Genomic DNA, 23577 nt, shown 5'->3' with positions numbered 1-23577 from the left:
ATGTCTTCTTTGGAGAAATGTCTATTTACATCTTCTGCCCATTTTTGGATTGGGTTGTTTGTTTTTATATTTTGGAGATTAATCCTTTGTCCGTTGATTCGTTTGTAAATATTTTCTCCCATTCTGAGGGTTGTCTTTTCATCTTATTTGTAGTTTCCTTTGCTGTGCAAAAACTTTTAAGTTTCATTAGGTCCCATTTGTTTATTTTTGTTTTTATTTCCATCATTCTAGGAGGTGGATCAAAAAAGATCTTGCTGTGATTTATGTCAAAGAGTGTTCTTCCTATGTTTTCCTCTAAGAGTTTTATTGTGTCCAGTCTTACATTTAGGTCTCTAATCCATTTTGAGTTTATTTTTGTGTATGGTGTTAGGGAGTGTTCTAATTTCATTCTTTTACATGTAGCTGTCCAGTTTTCCCAGCACCACTTATTGAAGAGACTGTCTTTTCTCCATTTTGGTCTGTTCATATTTTCTCTTTCTTCCTGGTTCAGTCTTGGAAGGTTATACCTTTCTAAGAATTTGTCCATTTCTTCCAGGTTGTCCATTTTATTGGCATAGAGTCGCTTGTAATAGTCTCTTAGGATGCTTTGTATTTCTGTGGTGTCATAACTTCTCCTTTTTCATTTCTAATTTTATTGATTTGAATCCTCTCCTTGTTTTTCTTGATGAGTCTGGCTAATGGTTTATCAATTTTGTTTACCTTCTCAAAGAACCAGCTTTTAGTTTTATTGATCTTTGCTATTGTTTTCTTTGTTTCTATTTCATTTATTTCTGCTCTGATCTTTATGATTTCTTTCCTTCTGCTAACTTTGGGTTTTGTTTGTTCTTCTTTCTCTAGTTCTTTTAGGTGTAAGGTTAGATTGTTTATTTGAGATTTTTCTTGTTTCTTGAGGTAGGCTTGTGTAGCTATAAACTTCCCTCTTAGAACTGCTTTTGCTGCATCCCATAGGTGTTGGATCATTGTATTTTCGATCTCTAGGTATCTTTTGATTTCCTCTTTGACTTTTTCAGTGATCTCTTGGTTATTTAGTAACATATTGTTTAGCCTCCATGTGTTTGTGTTTCTTACGTTTTTTTCCCTGTAATTCATTTCTAATCTCATAGCATTGTGGTCAGAAAAGATGCTTGATATGATTTCAATTTTCCTAAATTGACTGAGGCTTGATTTGTGACCCAAGATGTGATCTATTCTGGAGAATGTTCCGTGTGCACTTGAGAAGAAAGTGTAATCTGCTGTTTTTGGATGGAATGTCCTATAAATATCAATTAAATCTATCTGGTCTGTTGTGTCATTTAAAGCTTGTGTTTCCTTATTAACTTTCTGTTTGGATGATCTGTCTATTGGTGTAAGTGAGGTGTTAAAGTCCCCCACTATTATTGGGTTACTGTCGATTTCCTCTTTTATAGCCTTTAGCAGTTGCCTTATGCATTGAGGTGCTCCTATGTTGGGTGCCTATATATTTATAATTGTTATATCTTCTTCTTGGATTGATCCCTTGATCATTATGTAGTATCCTTCCTTGTCTCTTATAACATTCTTTATTTTAAAGTCTATTTTATCTGATATGAGTATTGCTACTCCAGCTTTCTTTTGATTCCCATTTGCATGGAATATCTTTTTCCATCCCCTCACTTTCAGTCTGTTTGTGTCCCTAGGTCTGAAGTGGGTCTCTTGTAGACAGCATATATATGGGTCTTGTTTTTGTGTCCATTCAGCGAGCCTGTGTCTTTTGGTTGGAGCATTTAATCTATTCATGTTTAAGGTACTTATCAATATGTATGTTCCTATTACCATTTTCTTAACTGTTATGGGTTTGTTTTTGTAGGTCCTTTTCTTCTCTTGTGTTTCCCACTTAGAGAAGTTCCTTTAGCATTTGTTGTAGAGCTGGTTTGGTGGTGCTGAATTCTCTTAGCTTTTGCTTGTCTGTAAAGCTTTTGATTTCTCTGTCGAATCTGAATGAGATCCTTGCCAGGTAGAGTAATCTTGGTTGTAGGTTCTTCCCTTTCATCACTTTAAATATATCATGCCACTTCCTTCTGGCTTGTGGAGTTTCTGCTGAGAAATCAGCTGTTAACCTTATGGGAGTTCCCTTGTATGTTATTTGTTGTTTTTGCCTTGCTGCTTTCAATAATTTTTCTTTGTCTTTAATTTTTGTCAATTTGATTACTATGTGTCTTGGTGCATTTCTCCTTGGGTTTATCCAGCCTGGGACTCTCTGTGCTTCCTGGACTTGGGTGGCTGTTTCCTTTCCCATGTTAGGGAAGTTTTTGACTATAATCTCTTCAAATATTTTCTCGGGTCCTTTCTCTCTGTCTTCTCCTTCTGGGACCCCTTTAATGCGAATGTTGTTGCTTTTAATGTTGTCCCAGAGGTCTCTTAGGCTGTCTTCATTTCTTTTCATTCTCTTTTCTTTATTCTGTTCAGTGGCAGTGAATTCCACCATTCTGTCTTCCAGGTCACTTATCTGTTCTTCTGCCTGAGTTATTCTGCTATTGATCCCTTCTAGTGTATTTTTCATTTCAGTTATTGTATTGTTCATATCTGTTTGTTTGTTCTTTAATTCTTCTAGGTGTTTGTTCTTTAATTCTTCTAGGTCTTTGTTAAACATTTCTTGCATCTTCTCAATCTTTGCCTCCATTCTTTTTCCAAGGTCCTGGATCATCTTCACTATTATTATTCTGAATTCTTTTTCTGGAAGGTTGCCTATCTCTACTTCATTTAGTTGTTTTTCTGGGGCTTTATCTTGTTCCTTCATCTGGTACATAGCCCTCTGCCTTTTCATCTCGTCTGTCTTTCTGTGAATGTGGTTTCTGTTCCACAGGCTGCAGGATTATAGTCCTTCTTGCTTCTGCTGTCTGCCCTCTGGTGGATGAGACTATCTAAGAGGCTTGTGCAAGCTTCCTGATGGGAGGGACTGGTGGTGGGTAGAGCTGGGTGTTGCTCTGGTGGGCAGAGCTCAGTAAAACTTTAATCTGCTTGCCTGCTGATGGGTGGGGCTGGGTTCCCTCCATGTTGGTTGTTTGGCCTGAGGTGACCCAACACTGGAGCCTATCTGGGCTCTTTGATGGGGCTAATGGCAGACTCTGGGAGGGCTCACGCCAAGGAGTACTTCCCAGAGCTTCTGCTGCCAGTGTCCTTGTCCTCATGGTGAGCCACAGCCACCCCCCGCCTCTGCAGGAGACCCTCCAACACTAGCAGGTAGGTCTGATTCAGTCTCCTATGGGGTCACTGCTCCTTCCCCTGGGTCCCAGTGTGCACACTACTTTGTGTGTGCCCTCCAAGAGTGGAGTCTCTGTTTCCCCCAGTCCTTTTGAAGTCCTGCAATAAAATCCCGCTAGCCTTCAAAGTCTGATTCCCTAGGAATTCTTCCTCCCGTTGCCAGACCCCCAGGTTGGGAAGCCTGATGTGGGGCTCAGAACCTTCACTCCAGTGGGTGGACTTCTGTGGTATAAGTGTTCTCCAGTTTGTGAGTCACCCACCCAGCAGTTACGGGATTTGATTTTATTGTGATTGTGCCCCTTCTACTGTCTCATTGTGGCTTCTCCTCTATCTTTGGATGTGGGGTATCTTTTTTGGTGAGTTCCAGTGTCTTCCTGTCAATGATTGTTCAGCAGTTAATTGTGATTCTGGTGCTCTTGCAACAGGGAGTAAGCACACGTCCTTCTACTCTGCCATCTTGAACCAATCTCTCTAGCTTCAGTTCTTAAATTTAGGTCTTTGGTTGATTTTGAGTTAATTTTTTTATATGGTATGAAGTGGGGGTCCAGTTTCATTCTTTTGCATGTGGATATCCAGTTGTCCCAGCACCATTTGTTGAAAAGACTATTCTTTCTGCCTTGAATGATCTTGTAGCCCCTTGTCAAAAATCAGTTAATGCTGCATTTAAGGGTTTGTTTCCAGATTCTCCATTCTATCCCATTGACCTGCATGTCTGTCCTTATGCCAGCACCACACTGTCTTGACTACTGTTGCTTTGTAGTAAATTTTGAAATCAGGAAGTGTAAGTCCTGTAACTTTGTTTTTATTTTTTAAAGATTGTTTTGGCTATACTGAATCTCTTAAATTTCTATATGAATTTTAGGCTAAACTAGTCAATTTCAGCAAAAAAGGCAGCTGAGATTTTGATGAGCATTAAATTGAATCTGTCGATCAATTTGAGGAGTATTATAATCTTATCCATAAACATGGAATGTCTTTCTGTTTATTCAGATCTTCTTTAATTTCTTTTCAGTAATACTTTGTAGTTTCAGTGTACAAATTGTGTACTTTTTGTTAAGTTTATTCTTAAGTATTTTATTCTTTTTGATACTATTGTACATGGAATTGTTTTCTTAATTTTCTTTTCAATGTGTTCATTGCAGTTGTGTAGAACTACAATTGATTTTTATATATATTTTTTTTAATTTTTAAATGATTTTTGTATATTGATCTTGTATCCTACACCTTACTGAACTTGTTTATTATTTCTAATAGTCATGTGTGTTTGTGTGTTTTTGTGTGTGTGTGTGTGTTCCCAAGGATTTTATATGTACAAAGTCATATAGAGATATAGCATATAGAGATAGTCTCACTTATTAGTCTCCAATCTGGATACCTTTTATTTATTTTCTTGCCTAGTTGCCCTGGCTAGAACCTTCAGTACAATGTTGAATAGACATCCTTGTCTTGTTCCTGATCTTAGGGGAAAACTTTTATCCTTTATCCTTTTATCATTACGTATGATGTTAGCTATTGGTTTTCACTGATGCCCTTTGTCAAGTCAAGGAAGTTCGCTTCTATTTCTAGTTTGTTGAGTGTTTTTATCGTGAAAGGGTGTAGGATTTTGTGAAATGCTTTTTCTGCATCAGTTGAGTTGATCGTGTGTTTTTTCTTGATTCTATTAACGTGGTGTGTATTACATTCTTTTTTTTTTAGGGGCATATATTTTAATTTAATTTTTTATTTTTTTAAACATCTTTATTGGAGTATAATTGCTTTACAGTGTTGTGTTAGTTTCTGCTGTATAACAAAGTGAATCAGCTATATGTACACATATATCCCCATATCCCCTCCCTCTTGCATCTCCCTTCCACCCTCCCTATCCCACCCCTCTAGGTGGTCAGAAAGCACGGAGCTGATCTCCCTGTGCTATGCGTCTGCTTCCCACTAGCTATCTAATTTACATTTGGTAGACTAGATAGCTAGTGAGAAGCAGCCACATAGCACAGGGAGATCAGCTCAGTGCCTTGTGACCACCTATATTCAGCCATTCTTGCATTCCTGGGATAAATCTCACTTGGTCATGATGTCTCATTCTTTTTAATGTTGCTGGATTCAGTATGTTTGTGCTTTGTTGAGGATAATTCCTGTATTCATAAGGAATGTTAGCCTTTAGCTTTCTCTTTTGGTGTCTTTGTCTGGTTTTGGTATCGATGTCATACTGGCCTCATAGAATGTGTTGGGAAGTGTTCTCTCCTTTTCTGTTTTTTGGAAGAGTTTTTGAAGAATTGGTTTTAATTATTCTTCTTTAAATACTTGGTAGAATTCACCAGCGAACCCATCTGGTCCTGGGTTTTTTTTTTTTTTTTTTTTTTGCGGTACGTGGGCCTCTCACTGCTGTGGCCTCTCCTGTTGTGGAGCACAGACTCTGGACGCGCAGGCCCAGCGGCCATGGCCCACGGGCCCAGCTGCTCCGCGGCATGTGGAATCCTCCCGGACCGGGACACAAACCCACGTCCCCTGCATCGGCAGGCGGACTCTCAACCATGGCGCCACCAGGGAAGCCCCTGGTCCTGGGTTTTTTTGCAAGAAGTTTTTTGACTGCTAATTCAGTCTTTTGTTTTAGGTCTATTCAGATTTTCTGTTTCCTTTTTAGTGCTTGTGCAGGTTCAGTAGCTTGCAAAATTTAAAGAATTTTCCATTTCATGTAGGTTATCTAATTTGTTGGCATACAATTAATTGTTCATAGTATTCCCTTAGAATCCTTTTTTTGGTGAGGTCAATAGTAATGTCTTCTCTTTCATTCTTGATTTTAGTAATTTGAGTGTTTCTCACTTTTTCCTGGTCAGTCTAGCTGAAAATTTGGCAGTTTGCAGATCTTTTAAAGAGCTAACTTTTAATTTTGTTGGCTTTCTCTATTGTTTTTCTAAATTTGATTTTATTTATTTCTGCTCTAATCTTTATTATTTCCTTCATTCTCCTCACTTTGAGGTTAGTTTACTCTTATTTTTCTAGTTTCTTGAGGAAGAAGGTTAAATTATTAATTTGAAATTTTCCTTTTTAATATAGACATTTACAGCTATAATTTTTACTCTAAGCACTGCTTTAACTGCATCCCATAAGTTCTGGTATGTTGTGCCTTCATTTTCATTCATCTAAAAGTATTTGCTAATTTCTCATTGGTTACTTAAGAGTGTGTTGTTTAATTTCCACATATTTGCGAATTACCTCATTTTTTTGATACTTATTTCTGATTTCATTCCCATGTGGTTGGAGAATATACTTTGACGTTTTCAATCCTTTTAAATTTATTGAGACTTGTGTTATGGCCTAACAAATGGTCTATCCTGGAGAATGTTCCACGTCCACTTGAGAAGAAGGTGTATTCTACCATTGTTGGGTGGAGTGTTCTATAGATGTCTGTTAGGTCTAACTGGTTTAAAGAGTTGTTCAGGTGTTCTGTTTCCTTGTAAATCTTCTGGCTAATTGTTATGTCCGTACTGAAAGTGAGCACTGAAGTGTCCAGCTATTATTGTTGAAGTGTCTGTTTCTCCTTTCAGTTCCCCAGTTTTTACTTCATGTATATTGGGGCTCTGTTATTAGGTGCATATATGTTTATTTTGCCTTCATTTATTCTTTCTCTAATGCTCTTTCTTTCTTTATGTAGGTCTGAGTTTCTGACCCATATGATTTTTTCTTCTCTCTGAAGAAGTTACTTTAGTAATTCTTACAAGCAGGTCTGCTTACAAGCAGGTCTGCTGGTGACATTTCCTCAATTTTTGTTTGTATGATCAAGTCTTTATTTGTCTTTAAATCTGAAGGGTATTTTGCTGGATACAGAATTCTAGGTTGGTGGGGTATTTTTTTTCCTTTTGACAGGTTAAATGTTTCATTCCACTCTTTTCTTGCTTGTATGGTTTCTGAAGATAGGTATGTGTGGGCCATACTTTTTTTTTGTTGCATGTCTTATAAAATTTTTGTTGAAAAGTAGACATTTTAAGAATGTGGCAGTTCTCAAAATCATATTCTCCCTCCTTTCCACGTTTTGTTTGTTTAGTGACTTTTCTAAATTAACTTTGTAAGGTCAGTATTGTTTGTCACGTGTGGCCACTGAAGTCCCTGACTGGTTAGCTTATTGGTCAGTGTGTGACGGGACAGAGCTTTCCTTAAATGCCTGGACACAGCAGTTTTCCAGTCTTTGCCGAGGGGCTCTTGGTGTGTGTTGGAGCATTCTGTCAGCACTCAGCCAGGCAGTTTACAGCCTCAGCCTCCACTTCCTGCTTGTGCAGAGCCTCAAGGTCAGCCAGAGCTGGGAGCTTAGGGCCTTCTCAGGTCTTTCCTAGGCAAGCACATAGCCCTGGACATGCTCACAGCCTTCTAGATTCCCAGGAATATGTGGGAGCTTCTCAAAGCCCCTACGGACGTCTCATTCCCCAGCTTTTTGGTTTAAGCTTTTTGCTTAGGCTATTATTTGCTCTGTCTGCTATCCACCTGCTCAGGCAGCTAAAAATTTAAACAATTGCCCCTGAATTTTTTTCAACAAATGCCTTTTGACAATAGCTTGTTCTCACTGGGCAAGCTCTGAATCAGTTCAAATAAAGACAGCCTTGGGGCTTCCCTGGTGGCACAGTGGTTGAGAGTCCGCCTGCTGATGCAGGGGACACAAGTTCCTGCCCCGGTCCGGGAAGATCCCACATGCCACGGAGTGGCTGGGCCCGTGAACCATGGCCACTGAGCCTGCGCGTCCGGAGCCTGTGCTCCGCAACGGGAGAGGCCACAACAGTGAGAGGCCCGCGTACCGCCCCCCCCCCCAAAAAAAAAGACAGCCTTGTGAGAGGGGTCTTTCAGGGAGCCATCAGGTAAGTCATATAATGAAAATTTTCTGATAATGGGGCTTTGAAGGAGTTTCAACCCTGTTCTTTCCCTTCCAGTGACTGGCAGGCTGCTGGGCTTTCACTGTGATTGTAGGATGTTGGTTTCAAGGCTATTGCAGATTTGGGGGTGAGGGGAGAAGGGAATAGGAGAACTTAAAATGCCATAAAACTTGGTGTGCGTTCTGAGATTCTGGCATCTCTCATGAGTAAGCACTCCCCAGATTGCTGCAGACCTTTGGTTAATTTCCAGAGTTCTGAAACAGCTGATTCTGACAGTTTTTGCCAGTGTTCTCATTACTTTTTTGGAGATGATTTTCAGTGGTCCTTACTCCACGATTTTTGGTGCTGTTTTCCCCAGCTGTGCCTCTGACTGTGTGTTGGATGTGCAGTGAGGCACTTCAAGAGAGCTCAGAGTACCCAAACCTTCCACCCCTGCTGCCCACCCCCCCAAGAAATGAGTCACTGGTAGTTGAGGTGCAGGTGGGTTTTCCTATCCAAGTGCCTCTTTGTTGTCCCATTTTTGAAGATTATTGGATCTGCTATAAAAGTGAGTCTAAAATCACAGTTCTGTGTTCCCTTTAAGAATAGTCCTTGAAACATTGGCAAGAAGGTCATGACTAGCGGCATTTTTACAGTCTCCAGCTGCCCTCTCAGAAGAGGAATAGATAGGAGGTTGGCCACATTTGTAGGATGTGCTTGAAGATAATGTAACCTATTTTTTTTTTAATATCACAGGGATTTAACGTGCAAAATGGCAGTTGTACCAGATTGGCATACTTCGTATCCTCACACACAAAAATTCATGCATTTAAGACCCCACTCTTCACCGTGTAGAGTGTATTCAAGGAATGGTTTCCAAAATATGTTCAGACCTTCTTCATGTGAGTATTCCTGAGCAAACGATACTAACAGTAGATATCATTATGTATGTTTAGTATGTACTAGACTCTGTACAAAGGCCTCACATGACATTTAATCCTCACAGTAAAGCTGTGAAATAAATTCTGTTATTGTCCCAGTTTTCTTTATGGGGAATCTGAGATGCAGGTTTATCAAGCCACTTGCCCAAAAGTTGCATAGCTTTTAGGTAGCAGGGTTGAGATTTGTACCCAGACAGTGTGATTCCAGGATCCATGGAATTAACTACTGTGTTATCTAGTATACTGCCTCACTCCTCAGTTTTTTCTTAGTTAATAGACTATATTTTTTGAGTAGTTTTTTTTTTTTTTTTTTTTTTTGGCCGTACTGTGTGGCTTGTGGGTCTTAGTTCCCTGACCAGGGATAGAACCTGGGCCATGGCAGTGAGAGTGCCGAGTTCTAACCACTGGACTGCCAGGGAGCTCCCTGAGTAGTTTTAGGTTTACAGAAAAACTGAGCTAAAGTACAGAGTATTCCCATACACCTCTTCACTCCCCATCCCCAGTTTCCCTTATTACCAGCATTGGCATTAGTGTGGTACATTCATTAGAATTGATGAGCCATTATTGACACATTATTAGAGTTCACACTCTTCGTGTTGTACGTTCTTTGGGTTTTGATAACTGTATGATGACATGTGTCTACTGTTACTGCTTCACACAGAGTAGTTTCACTGCCCTAAGAATCCTCTGTGCTGTGCTTATTCATCCCTCCCTGCCGCAATCTCAGGCAACCATTGGTCTTCTTACTGTCTCCGTAGTTTTGCCTTTTCCAGAAGGTCATTTAGTTGGAATCATACAGTCCATAGCATTTTCACATTGGCTTCTTTCATTTAGCAATATGCACTTAAGGCTCCTTCATGTCTTTTCATGATGTGATAGTTCATTTCTTTTTTTCTCTGAATAATATTCTCTTGTATGGACGTACAATAGTTTATTCACTACTGAAGGACATCTTGGTTGCTCTCATGCCTTGGCAATTATCAATAAAGCTGCTATAGACATTTGCATGCAGATTTTTGCGTGGACGTAAAATTTTAACTTATTTGGATCACTCAGTTTTAAAGCAATAAAATATGACATTATAGTTTCCCCAAAATGTGTCTTTTCATTTGTTCATTCCTCCCTCCCTCCCTTCCTTCATAAACATTTTCTGAGCCCTAATATGTGACAAGAACTGTCACAGGGATGGAGGATAAAGAGACGGGTCCGGTAGAGGGTCTGCCCTGGAGGATCCCACAGTCTTGAGAGGGAGAGGAGGAATTCCAGCAGAACAATACCAGTGCTGGTCCAGAAGCACGTACAAAGCACTGAGTGCACAGCCTGAGGAACTGGAAGGACTCAGTGGGACGTAGTGAAAGGATTGACCGGAAGAAAGGCATTCTAGTCAGAAGTCACGCTCGCCACCTGTGCTCACCTGCATCAGTGAGAGGCCACAGGCATCTACCAGAGAGACTATTTCAGGTGGGCCGTGTGTCTGTCCAAATCTCAGGAAAGAGGGGAGAATGGATGTTGAGGGATAACTGGCAGTTTCCAACACAAACATTTATCATCCATAATAAATCTCTTCCAGCCCAATAGCTCCACGCCTAGAGTATACTTTGGATGTATCTTAGTTTAACTAGCTTTCTGACAGTACAAAGAAGAATGGAGTGAAGTGGGATTACTGGATTAAAGGGCGTCCACACTCTTCAGGCTCGTGAGCACCACCAAATTGCCTTTTGGAAGCTTGTCCTGCACATCCCCACAAGGAATATTTAAAAGTACTTGTTCCTGAATATCCTAACACAGAATATTATCTCTTAACATTTTGTCCATTTGATATGCATAAACAATATTCTGTTGTGATTTTAATCTGCATTTCTCTAATGGTGAGGTTAACTTTGATTGTCAAGTTCATCAGGCTTATGTCTTTCTTTTGTTAGCGCCTATTCATGTCCTTTGCCCATTTACCCACTGTGGGTTGGTCTTTTTAGTTATTTGTATGAGCTCTCTGTATTAAAAATATTAATCCTTTATCTGCCTTATGTGCCATCAGTTTCTTTTTTCATTTGTCATTTGCCTTTTATTTATGTTTCTTTTTTTTTTTTTGTGGTATGCGGGCCTCTCACTGTTGTGGCCTCTCCTGTCGTGGAGCACAGTCTCCGGACGCGCAGGTTCAGCGACCACGGCTCACGGGCCCAGCTGCTCCACGGCATATGGGATCTTCCTGGACCGGGGCATGAACCCGTGTCCCCTGCATCGGCAGGTGGACTCGACCACTGCACCACCAGGGAAGCCTATGTTTTTTTTTAAAGTACTGACTTATTTTTTTCTTTTCTAAATAAAAATTATATATATAGGGGCCTCCCTGGTGGCGCAGTGGTTGAGAGTCCGCCTGCCGATGCAGGGGATACGGGTTCGTGCCCCGGTCTGGGAGGATCCCATATGCCGCGGAGCGGCTGGGCCCGTGAGCCATGGCTGCTGAGCCTGTGCATCCGGAGCCTGTGCTCCGCAACGGGAGAGGCCACAACAGTGAGAGGCCCGCGTACCACAAAAAAAAAAAAAAAAAAAAAAAAAAAAAAAAAAATTATATATATAGAAAACAAATATATTTAAATAAAAATTATATACATACATATATATAATGCCTCCTAGCACCCCTTTTCTCTCCAGATTTGGTCACCATTAAGTGTTTGGCTGGCCTGTCTCTCATGGACGTCATGCATGCACACACATGTGTAGATATGTACTTATATGACTCATATTAAAGAAAGCACAATTCATGGGTGAATCTGTGAGCCACAGATATTAGACACCCTGTTTCCTTTTAAGATGTTTTTTGCTTTATGTTTATGTTTCAATTTGAATAATTTCTGTTGACCTGCCTTTCTGTTCACTAGTCCTTTCTTCTACTGTGTACAGTTTCGCTGTTAAACAAATTAAATGAGCTCTTGCTTTGATATTGTATTTTTAATTTCTAGCTTTTTCATGTGCTTTAAAAAAATAGTTTCCACTTCTCTGCTGAAATTCCCTACGTGTTCAGCATTTTGTCAGTTTTCCCTTAATCTCTTTAACATATTTGTCATTCTTGGTTTAAATACCTGATCGTTTCTACATCTGTTCTCTCTGTGGGTCTTTGGATGATTCTTTTTTGCTCTTGATCAGGTCACCTTTTCTTTGTTTACTTGGCTTGCAATTTTAAAAGGATTTAACACCAGACATTTGTGTAAAAAAGAGTAGAGATAAAGTAAATCATATTTACCACGAGAAAAAGGAGTGCCCCTTCTGCTCAGGTTGCTGGTGAGGTGGGCTGGCTCAGTTTAATTTCTCAGTTGAGCTGTGTCTGGATTTGGTTGCAGTTTTGGTTAGATTCACGTGACCCCTTGTTTCAAATGCTTTCCTTCAACAGGCCTTGTGATCTGAACACTGCTGAGACTCCAGCCATCTCTGCTTCACAGTCCAGCTGCCAGCTTAGCATCCTGTGGCGGGCTCTCTGCTTTCCAGCCCTCCTGCCACTTTTGGAGGGTTTCTGGGGAGCTCTCTTTGTCCTCCAGCTCAGCTGCTAGCTTCGTGCACCTTAGGAGGTCACCCTCTGCCCTGCCACCCTGCCTGCAGTTGCAGTGGGCTGCTGAGGTGCACTCGGTGAGGGCCCCGTATGCTTCAGAGGGGTTTGCCGCTGGTCTGTACTCAGGCACGGTGAGCAGCTGCCTGACACTTAGGGAAGACCCTGCATCCCTCGGGGCATATCACATAGCTCTCCTGCCTCCCTCCCAGCTTTGGGGTGCTTCCTGTGCAACGTGTGAAGGCCCACAAGGACGGGTGCAGACTCGCTCTGTGACTGAGGCTCTTGGGATGCAAATCCACGGGATTGGTCCATGTGACTACTAAGCAATCGCTTGTTTTCTCCATACCCCTGTGTAGAATGAATCTGCTTCTTTTACCAAGACTCTGCAAGGGTGAAAGGAGTCATGGGTGTTTTCTCTCTGAGGAGTGGCTGGTCCTGTCTGGAGTTTAGTTTATTTGTACCCTCAGTTCTTTGGTGGGTTTCAAACCCCTCTCTTTTTTTAGCTTATCCTACTTGTTCTCATTGCCAGGGTCAGAATGACAATCTGCTGTGACTTTCTGTATCCTAAACGGATGTAGAAAATTTGGTCAAATTCCCCTCCAGAAAGATCATATCAATTAGTACTCTCCCACCAGGAGGTTGTGCAAGTTTGGCTACCGCTTTCATTTTAAATTCCAGAAGTTGCATTAGGCTTGTGAAATAGAAAGTCTGCCCTCAAGTAAACTCAAATAGTTTCAAAGCAATATTTCTGATACTTCAAAATTAGAATTATTGATTGCCAAGATGGGGCTGCTTGGAAAGCAACTGAAAATGCGCATGAAAAGTCTGAAAAAAGATTTCAAGATGGAGACATAAAGACATAAAGGGGTCCCTCTGTGACGCTGGGTTCAGGAGGAGGAATTCCAGGCGGGGTGGGCAGAGGGAGCAATACTCTTGACCAGCTGATGTGGAGCCCTGCAGCTCCGCCACGTGAATCAGCTGCTTCTGAGGTTCAAAGCGACAGTCAGAAACTCAGAGGGATGCGGGCAGCCACTCCTGCACATTGAGCATCCTTGGAGTTCTTGTGGGAGATTTAAGTCCCTTCTCCCCCAGGCTCTGTGCCCAGCCCTCTTCTGCCTGTCTGTCTTCTCCTAGGTGAACATCTGGTTCCACATCCCGAAGCACCACCCGTAACAAACAGCAGCTCCGTTGTGACCCCCGTCCTGAGCTCCCAGGCTGCCCCCCACCTCGTTGGTTTGTCCTGCCGCCTTTGCAGCACTTGGCGCTATCTACCGTTACCTCATCATTCATTTGTCTGTTTCTTGTTTTGCTTCCCCCTCCAGAGTCTAAGCTTTCCAAGAGCAGAGCTTCCTGTCTTATTCACGTCAGTAACTTCAGTGCCTGGAGCAGTGGCTGAAGTATGACAGATGCTCAGAAATATTTTTTGAATAAATGAAATTCCACACTCTTAAAAGTCAGTGTTTGGAAAGGCTCTCTTCTCTCCCTGCCTGCTTTCCTAAGGCTCCCACACAGCCAGTTCTCATGCCCCCATCCCAGCCCCACCCTCTCTGACCTCTAGATTCAGTTTTCAAATGGACATCCCCACTTAGATACGCCAAACTGAGCTCATTAGCTTTCCTGCAAACTTTTCTCTTCTGTTCCAGGTGTCCATTGCTATGAACAAACTCCACCAAACATAGAGGCTTGAAATTGCAACAACCGTGTATTTTGTTCACAGATCTGCAATATAAGCGGGTCCCAGGGATGGCTTGTCTCTGCTCTGTGCATGTCAGAGGGAGAGGTGCCAAGGCTGGGGGCGACTTGACATCTGGGGCTGGAATCACTTGGAGGCTGGCTCCCTCGAATGGCCAGCAGTTGGTGCTGGCTCTTGGCTGGAAGCTCAGTTGGGACCGTTGGCCAGACACCTACACGTGGCTTCTCTGTGTGACTCCTTGACTTCCTCGCAGCATGGGGACTGGTGTGAGCATCTTAAGAGGACCAGACAGAAGCTGTAGTACTTTTTTGTGACTGTGTCTTAGAAATCACGTAGTGTCAATTCTGCTCTAGTCACAGACTCATCCAGATTTAAGGAGAAGGAACATATGCCCCACTTTCTGATGGGCAGAGAGTTAATACGATATCGTAAGAGAAGCATGTGTGGTGGGGATCTTGTTGTGGCCATCTTGGGAAATCCCATCGGCCACATCGTCCGTGTTTGTTTTCTCACCGCTCACCCAGCCACCCACGCCAGGTGCACGAACTTCATCCTCTTCTCCTGCCTTACCCGACACGTCCAATCAGAAGGTTCTGTAGACTCTACCGCCTCTATTTTAACATCTCTTTTATTCATCCCGGCTTTTCACTTGCTGACCATCACATTAGTGTAGACCTCACTTAAGACCTGTCTAAGCTGGCTCTAATTACCGAGCTTCTCTTATACTGTCACTCTCCTCCCCTTTCTGTTTCTCTCCCATGTGATACCAAAGTGAAGTTTAAGAATGAAAATTGGGTTGTGTTATCCTCTCGATGACAGTCCTGCTGTAGCATCCCATAACCAGAACACAAAGCCAGAGGACAGGACCGCTGTGCCTTGGTTCCTGCTGACTTTCCCAGTCTCCTCTCCTGGTTGGTGGCCGCTCTGCATGTCCCCTCCTGGCTGTCCTCCACAGCAGCCCCACTTCCAGCCCCTCTCGCTCTCAGGGAGCACAACATTGCAGTGGAAGTGTCACTCTGTCCTCTAAGAAGATTTTCCTGAGACCCTCATCCTGTCACCCCAAACCAACCACTCTATGTTCTGGATCTCCAATGTATCCCAGTTAAGTAATCCCCTCCCTGGAGGAGGCCGTGGGCATCGTGAGCTGAGCCATCCCCAGCACCAGGCACAGGCCTCGTGTGTGCACGGTGAGCAAGCATCAGGGAAGGTGGGTATCAGTGACGGCCAGCACAGCCCCTGGAAGGATGGAAGTGGTCTCCAGGACCCTCCATGCTGCTTCTCCTAAGGTTAGGACCCGTAAGGTCTTCACGGCAGGTGTGGGCGCTGGTATGTTCTCTGTTACCGCCTCAAATGGAAGACTGCTCAGCCATCCTACAGCTGTGAGCAGATCCCTCACTACCTCTGGGAAGGTCCACGTTGGCACTTTGAATCCATCATCTGGCCCAGGTCACCCCAAGACTAAAGCCGTCACTGTCCTCATGCCAGGAAGCTTCCATAGCTTGATAAGAAATTCTCATTTAAAGGGAAATAACTAGAGTCATCCTCCCCTAGCTTCTGCTGTGAACAGTTTGACAAAAATGAGGCTATGTTCAAGACATTTAACGTGTCCAGAATTTACTGTGTAAGACAGAGGTACTAAATGAACTATGGTCACCAAGCCTTTGCAATCTCATTAATAGATATAAAAGATTTACGAAGCTACCATGGTTCTTAGCCTCCTCTTTACCTAGTAGGTTATAAAATATCGAAAGGGACTAATCACATCTTCATGTTTATGAGACTGATTGGCACCATGAGTTAATTTGTAGTTACTGTGTCTGTAGGGTGTCAGCTGCCCTTTGGCGACATGGGGACTCTGGAACCTAAACCATTACAGCTGGGACCCCTTTCCCCACCAGGACGTGCAGGTGCCCTGCAAGCTCATTAGAGAACTAAACATGCTTCATTATCCTTTAGTATCCAGTGATTCTCACCTCTTCCTTGTCTTTGAAAGGAAAAGGTTGTAGATTTAAGAATTACATGTTTTTCCCTCAAAAATTGGCAAGGGGATGAAAAGTGAATATAATATTTTGAAGATTTATTTGAGATAAAATTGATTCTTAACTAAGTTTTATTTCAGTATCCATGTTTTTCACTTGTAGTGACATAGGTCCTTTATAGGGAAGATTATCTTTGCTTTTTTTTCCTAATGTTACTACTATTATTTTATATTGATTGAAATGTAAATTTCAGAGGTGCAACAAATGACTGCAGATTTGCAATTGCGGGTCATCTACTTGTAAACCTAGATATAGTAGAAGAAATACTGTTCAGAAGTTTGTTGGATTCTAGTACACAGTGAAATGCTGTTTATTGTCTTAACTTTGAGAGCGTTTAATAAATAGCTGTCTCTCTTTTATAGCCACAGCTGTTGCAAATCCAATACTGTCGTCCTTAGATGTTAAACGGATTTTATTTCAAAAAATTACTGATAAAGGAGATGAGTTGAAGAAAGCCTTTCACCTGCTCGACATCAGTAACAACATGACAGTGACAAAGAATGAACTGCGAAGAGTCATCACAACCTTCCTGCTGCCTCTCACGAGAGAACAGTTTCAAGATGTGCTGGCTCAGGTACAGTGCAGAAAAGACTCAGAATCACCCATTATGGAGGAGGGGATGTAGTATATTACAGGAGCACGTAACCTCGTCTGGCTTTTCCCCACTGTCCCAAATAGAGTTTTGTTTGTCACAAATCAATTAAATTCTGGCAGCTTTGGGACAATTATGTGCTTGGGTCATATTTTGTGTGTAGCACTATTATAGTCATATTAGTTTACTTTTTAAGGCTTCCATATAAAGAGTATTTGGTCAACATGTACTTTGAAACTTAGTATTTGCGTTTGTTCTTACCTGAAGTGGTTATTGAGCATCTACTGTATGCTCAACACAATGCAGAGCAATCAGACAGTTTTCAGCTATTATTTCTTCAAATATTTTTTTCTACCTCTTCCTCTGCTCTCTTGGACATTTTGGTATTGTCCTCCAGACCCCTGAGGCTCTGTTCATGTTATAAAATATTTTTTCTGTCTATCTTTCAGATTGCATAATTTCCATTGATGTGTCTTCAAATTCACTGACTCTTTCTTAGCATCTCCGTTCTGCTATGAAGTCCATTCAGTGAATTTTTAATTTTAGACATTATATTTTTCAGTTCTAGAATTTTCATTTGGTTCTTTTTTATAATTTCTATTTATCTGCTTAGATTTCTTGGTTTTTCTTTCAATTATGAGCATATTTCTTTGACTACATTGAGCGTAGTTTAAATAGCTGCTTAAAAGTCCTTAGCTGGTAATTCTAACATCTGGATCATCTCAGGGTTGGCCTGCTTTGATTTTTTTTCCTTTGAGAAGGGTCACATTTCTCTGGTTCTTCATTTTTGAGCATATTTGGATAATATCCCAGACTAGTGCTATTCAATAGAAATATAATGTGTCACATAAGTAATTTTAAATTTTCTAGTAGCTACATTACAAAAATAAAAAGAAATAGGTGAAATTAATTTTAATAATATTTTTATTTGACCAAATATATCTAAAATATTATCTCATTTCAACATGTAATCACTATTTAAAATTGGTAATAAGATATTTTACATTCTTTTCTGTGTACTAAGTCTACAGAGCCTGGTATGTACTTTACACTTACAGAAGACCTCAATGCTGACACTAAATTTCCATTGGAAATACTTTATCTGTATTTAGATTTCATAAAATTTGCTGTTGAAATATTAGATTCATATACCCGGTCATTCCAAACTTAAAAGTTTTCCCAAAGCGAAGTTAATTTTAGAATTTAAATTAATTAACATTAAATTTAACAAACAGTTCAGTTCATCAGTTACCCTAGCCACGTTTCCAGTGCTCAGGAGTCACATATGGCTCTGGCTGTTCATTAAACAGTGCAGTGCTAAACGTCATGAATGCTGTGCTGTGGAGACTCTGGATTCTGTTATATTCCTCTGAGACTTTTGATACTTTTGCTTTGACAGGCAATTAACTTGCAAATTCTCCCTCACCTGCAGTGGGCAGTCGCTCACATCTTTTTTTTTTTTTTTTTGCGGTACGCGGGCCTCTCACTGTTGTGGCCTCTCCTGTTGCGGAGCACAGGCTCCGGATGCGCAGGCTCAGCGGCCATGGCTCATGGGCCTAGCCGCTCCGTGGCATGTGGGATCTTCCTGGACAGGGGCACGAACCCGTGTCCCCTGCATCGGCAGGTGGACACTCAACCACTGCACCACCAGGGAAGCCCTGTCGTTCATATCTTGATTCAGCTTTTCGGTCTTTTGCTGGGACTCTTGAGTCTGACCTACACACACGTGGTTCAAGCACCAGCTGGAAATGTGGACAGAGTGCATACACAGAAAGTGGTGCTCCTCCTCTTTCAGGTTCCTGTCACATTTTTAACGGGTGTGGTTGCTTTGGGTTCAGTGTGCTGGCTCTTCAGGCCAGAAAGACAGTGGGTTTTTTTAGGGGGCGGAGTTTACCTGCTTTGTGCTGGGCACTGACTGTGGCCTGATCTTAGGTTCAAAGCCACTGAGAACAGGAAACTCCCTCCGTACTTGTCCCTTCTTCTAAAGTTTTAAGTTCCTCCAAAATCTGCCTGCCTTCTTTCACTCTTCAGAACCTTTAGATAGCTATTTTTTGTATTTCGACAGAGTTTATGGATGTTGTCTGTGGGAGGTTAGTCTTTTGAGAGCTTTCTCTGCCAGAAGTTCTTCTGCTTTATTGTTTTTAAAAAAGCAATCACAAAGTCACAGACAAGTTGGAAGTATAGTGCAAAGAACAATTTTCTCTTTCATAAACCATTTGGGGGTAAGCTGCTCCATTACCTCAGATATTTCAGTGTATGTTTCCTTAAAACCAGAGCCCTGTTTTATATACCCACAATCCAGCCATCGTGGTAAGGATAGTAATGCCAACTCATGTCAGCCATCTCAGCCCCAGGCCCCAGGTCACAATCATGCAGTGCGTTTGGCAAGTCTCCTATAGTCTAGAACACTTCTTCAGTCTTTCCTTAGTCTTGAAGACCATAACACTTTGAAGATGGCAGACCTGTTATTTTGTAGAGTGTCCCTGACTTGAGTTATCGGATGTTTCCTGATGACTAGATTCAGGCTTGCATCTCTGGCAGGAATGTCACAGAAATGATGCTGTGCTCTTCTCAACGCTTTTATTAGCTTACAGGTGATTTCAGTCTGTCTCATTACTGCTGATGTTCACTGCAGTCACTTGATTAAGGTGGAATCTATCAGACCCACCTGTCTTTTTCCTGGTGGAGTGCTCTTTATCTACTTTGTAATTAATAAGCATTTTGTGGGAGAAACTTTGAAACTATGTAGATATGCCATTCCTCACCAAACTTCCGTATATTCATTTATTGTTTATATGTTTGCAGGGACTCAAGATTTCCTGTTTTATGAAGTGGGTTATGATCCATTATTTTCATTATTTATTTTGATGTTTCAGTTGGCCCTAATATAGCCAGTAGGAGCCCCTTCATGCTGGTTTCTGTGTCCTTTTGACATGTCCCCATCATTCTTTGAGCACTTCCTTACTTTCTGATACAAGATATTATAAACTCATCTGTACTTTTATTGCCTCGGTCCCAGAATCATCCATTTCTCCAAAGAGCTCTGGTTCCTTTTAATGGAACAAAGTATCCAGAATCTGGGATCTGAGTATACCAGAGCTGCTTTTTGCTCCAGGCCCTCTAAGTGGGCAGAGCCCTAGGGGATATATTCCATATATAAACATATATACACATTTACATATATTTACATCTACATGTATTTCTGTATCAATCTATATACTGAAAACTGTGAGTTCACACCAATACCGCCAATTCTAGCCCAGTACCTCAGGGTTCATTGTAATTTTCTCACTTTCTATGTTTGTAACTACCATTTCAGACAATGAGCCACTTGGCTTCTGTGTTCTGAGTATATTCACTTATTTGATCAGCCTCCCTGGCATGTGACTCATCTCCCATGTCCAGCACCTCCACCCCCAGGTGGATGCCCTCTTCCTCCAACCCTGCTGTGGAGCACAGCTCCCCCATGTTGCAGACGCCACTTTTGTCTGCCCCATCTAATGACTGTAGGACTGAATTGTGAGGGAACAGACAGGGAAGGAGGGAAGGGGAGGAATGATGAAGAGCTTTTCTCTTCTTCTTTTAAAAAATGTATCCCCTTTATTCACTTCCAGAATTTCACAAATAGTATATATAGATTCTTTTACATATCACCTTTTATTGTATCTGCATTTTAAATAAAAGCTTTATAAAGATATAATTTACATATCATAAAATTCACCATTTCAAAATGGACAAGTTCCTGGTTTTTCATATATTCACAGAGTTGTGCAACCATCACCACCATCTAATTCCAGAACATTTTAGCACCCCCAAAAGAAACTTTATATTCATTAGCAGTCACTCCCCACTCCCCTTCCCCTAATCCCTGACATCCATTAATCTATTGATACCCTAAGTCACAATAGATTGCCTATTCTGGAGAGTTCATAAAATGGAATAATATAATATATGATCTTTTGTAATTGGCTTCTTTCACTAAGCATAATGTTTAGTTATGCTAAGCATCCATGTTATAGCATGAATCAGTATTTCATTCCTCATTATGGCTGAATAATATTCCACTGCATGGATACACTGCACTTTATCATTAGTTGATGGATCTTTGGGTTATTTTCACTTTTTGGCTTTTGTGAACAATGCTGCTGTGAAATTTCATGTACAAATTTTTATGTGGACATATGTTTTCACTTCTCTTGGGTACATACCTAGGAGTGGAATTGCTGTGTCATATGGTAATGTTCTCTTGCTTTTAAAGAACCTTTGTCCTCACAAATATCACATGTTTCCTCTTAACCTTGATTTAACTGTTCCTTTCTTTATACCAAATGGAAAGTTAAAATATTATTTCCTGCTGATGTCTCCCTATATTCATGATCTAATCTTAATTTAAAATTTTGACAGCCTTCCCAAGCTAATCAGCTGTGCAGGAATAGGAAAAGTACAGAAAATGTGAAATGTGTATCCGTTTTTTAAAAGCTACATCTGTTTTTAAAAGAAGTCACTGAGAACTGTAGAACTTCAGAGACTTTAAAAACAGGTTCTGATAGTCTATCTTATAATCAGGACATTTTTCTAGAACCTTGAGCTCCTGTGACCCCCTCCTGTATAAACCAAGGAGACTGCAGTGTGGTGCCTTTTCAGGAGGCCAATTTCATTGGGAATGAAGGGCAGGGGGTCTCTTCCTAATCCCTGGAGTTCACAGTGTGTGTCCCTTTTCTAGATCTTTTCATGACTAATCCAGGTGGTGATACAAACTTTCTTTTTCAATAGTTAATATAAGCTTAACTGGAAATATATAAAACAGGTAAAATATTTCATGGGAATCTCACCCTTAAAATTAGGAAAGAATTTTCCAGTTATAGTGAATTTACTTTAGCTTTAATTTTATTTCAAGAACCATGTCAAGAATGTTTGAACGTCAGGGTGTTTTGATGATTGATCAGGGCAAGAGTGATGAGGAGGCATTGCTTGTAACCTGCCCTATACCTTAGTTACATTAATAGTAAAATGAGTTTTTAAAAAATGTGGCTTCAGTCTCTGAATATTAATATAAATATTTTAAAAGAGGTTGAATTGGTAAATAGATTCCAGAGAAACTGAAAGCATTTCCACTAAGATCAGGAACAAGACAAGGTTGTCCACTCTCACCACTCTTATTCAACATAGTTTTGGAAGTTTTAGCCACAGCAATCAGAGAAGAAAAAGAAATAAAAGGAATCCAAATTGGAAAAGTAGAAGTAAAGCTGTCACTGTTTGCAGATGACATGATACTATACATAGAGAATCCTAAAGGTGCTACCAGAAAACTACTAGAGCTAATCAATGAATTTGGTAAAGTAGCAGGATACAAAATTAATGCACAGAAATCTCTGGCATTCTTTTACACTAATGATGAAAAATCTGAAAGTGAAATTAAGAAAACACTCCCATTTACCATTGCAACAAAAAGAATAAAATATCTAAAGATGATACAAATAGATGGAGAGATATACCATGTTCTTGGATTGGAAGAATCAACATTGTGAAAATGACTCTACTACCCAAAGCAATCTACAGATTCAATGCAATCCCTATCAAACTACCAATGGCATTTTTCACAGAACTAGAACAAAAAATTTCACAATTTGTATGGAAACACAAAAGACCGTGAATAGCCAAAGCAATCTTGAGAACGAAAAATGGAGCTGGAGGAATCAGGCTCCCTGACTTCAGACTATACTACAAAGCTACAGTAATCAAGACAGTATGGTACTGACACAAAAACAGAAATATAGATCAATGGAACAGGATAGAAAGCCCAGAGATAAACCCACACACATATGGTCACCTTATCTTGATAAAGGAGGCAAGAATATACAGTGGAGAAAAGACAGCCTCTTCAATAAGTGGTGCTTGGAAAACTGGACAGGTACATGTAAAAGTATGAAATTAGAACACTCCCTAACACTGTACACAAAAATAAACTCAAAATGGATTAAAGACCTAAATGTAAGGCCAGTCACTATCAAACTCTTAGAGGAAAACATAGGCAGAATGCTCTATGACATAAATCACAGCAAGATCCTTTCTGACCCACCTCCTAGAGAAATGGAAATAAAAACAAAAATAAACAAACGGGACCTAATGAAACTTAAAAGCTTTTGCACAGCAAAGGAAACCATAAACAAGACCAAAAGACAGCCCTCAGAATGGGAGAAAATCTTTGCAAATGAAGCAACTGACAAAGGATTAATCTCCAAAATTTACAAGCAGCTCATGCAGCTCAATAACAGAAAAACAAATAACCCAATCCAAAAATGGGCAGAAGACCTAAATAGACATTTCTCCAAGAAGATATACAGATTGCCAACAAGCACATGAAAGAATGCTCAACATCATTAATCATTAGAGAAATGCAAATCAAAACTACAATGAGGGGCTTCCCTGGTGGCGCAGTGGTTGAGAGTCTGCCTGCCGATGCAGGAGACACGGGTTCATGCCCCGGTCTGGGAAGATCCCACATGCCGCGGAGTGACTAGGCCTGTGAGCCATGGCCGCTGAGCCTGCGCGTCCGGAGCCTGTCCTCCGCAACGGGAGAGGCCACAACAGTGAGAGGCCCGCGTACCGCAAAAAAAAAACCCCAAAAAACCAAAACAAAAAACTACAAATAGAACTACCATATGACCCAGCAATCCCACTACTGGGCATATACCCTGAGAAAACCATAATTCAAAA

At 41.0% G+C, this 23577-nt stretch overlaps 1 protein-coding gene across 1 annotated transcript in view; it reads left to right on the top strand.

The window, feature by feature from the left end:
- Positions 1–23577, top strand: part of EFCAB6 (EF-hand calcium binding domain 6) — a gene marked incomplete at both ends in the record, with an annotated part of 231404 nt that overhangs the window by 10632 nt on the left and 197195 nt on the right. Inside the window, 2 exons of the mRNA XM_079714428.1 lie at positions 8808–8953; positions 16631–16842. Of these exons, the coding sequence (XP_079570554.1) occupies positions 8808–8953; positions 16631–16842 (358 nt within the window). The remainder of the gene's footprint in view (positions 1–8807; positions 8954–16630; positions 16843–23577) is intronic.

This window comes from Hyperoodon ampullatus (assembly GCF_949752795.1).
Source record: "Hyperoodon ampullatus genome assembly, chromosome: 11".
Classification (NCBI taxonomy): Eukaryota; Metazoa; Chordata; class Mammalia; order Artiodactyla; family Ziphiidae; genus Hyperoodon; species Hyperoodon ampullatus.
This window is presented reverse-complemented; position numbering and strand designations above follow the sequence as displayed.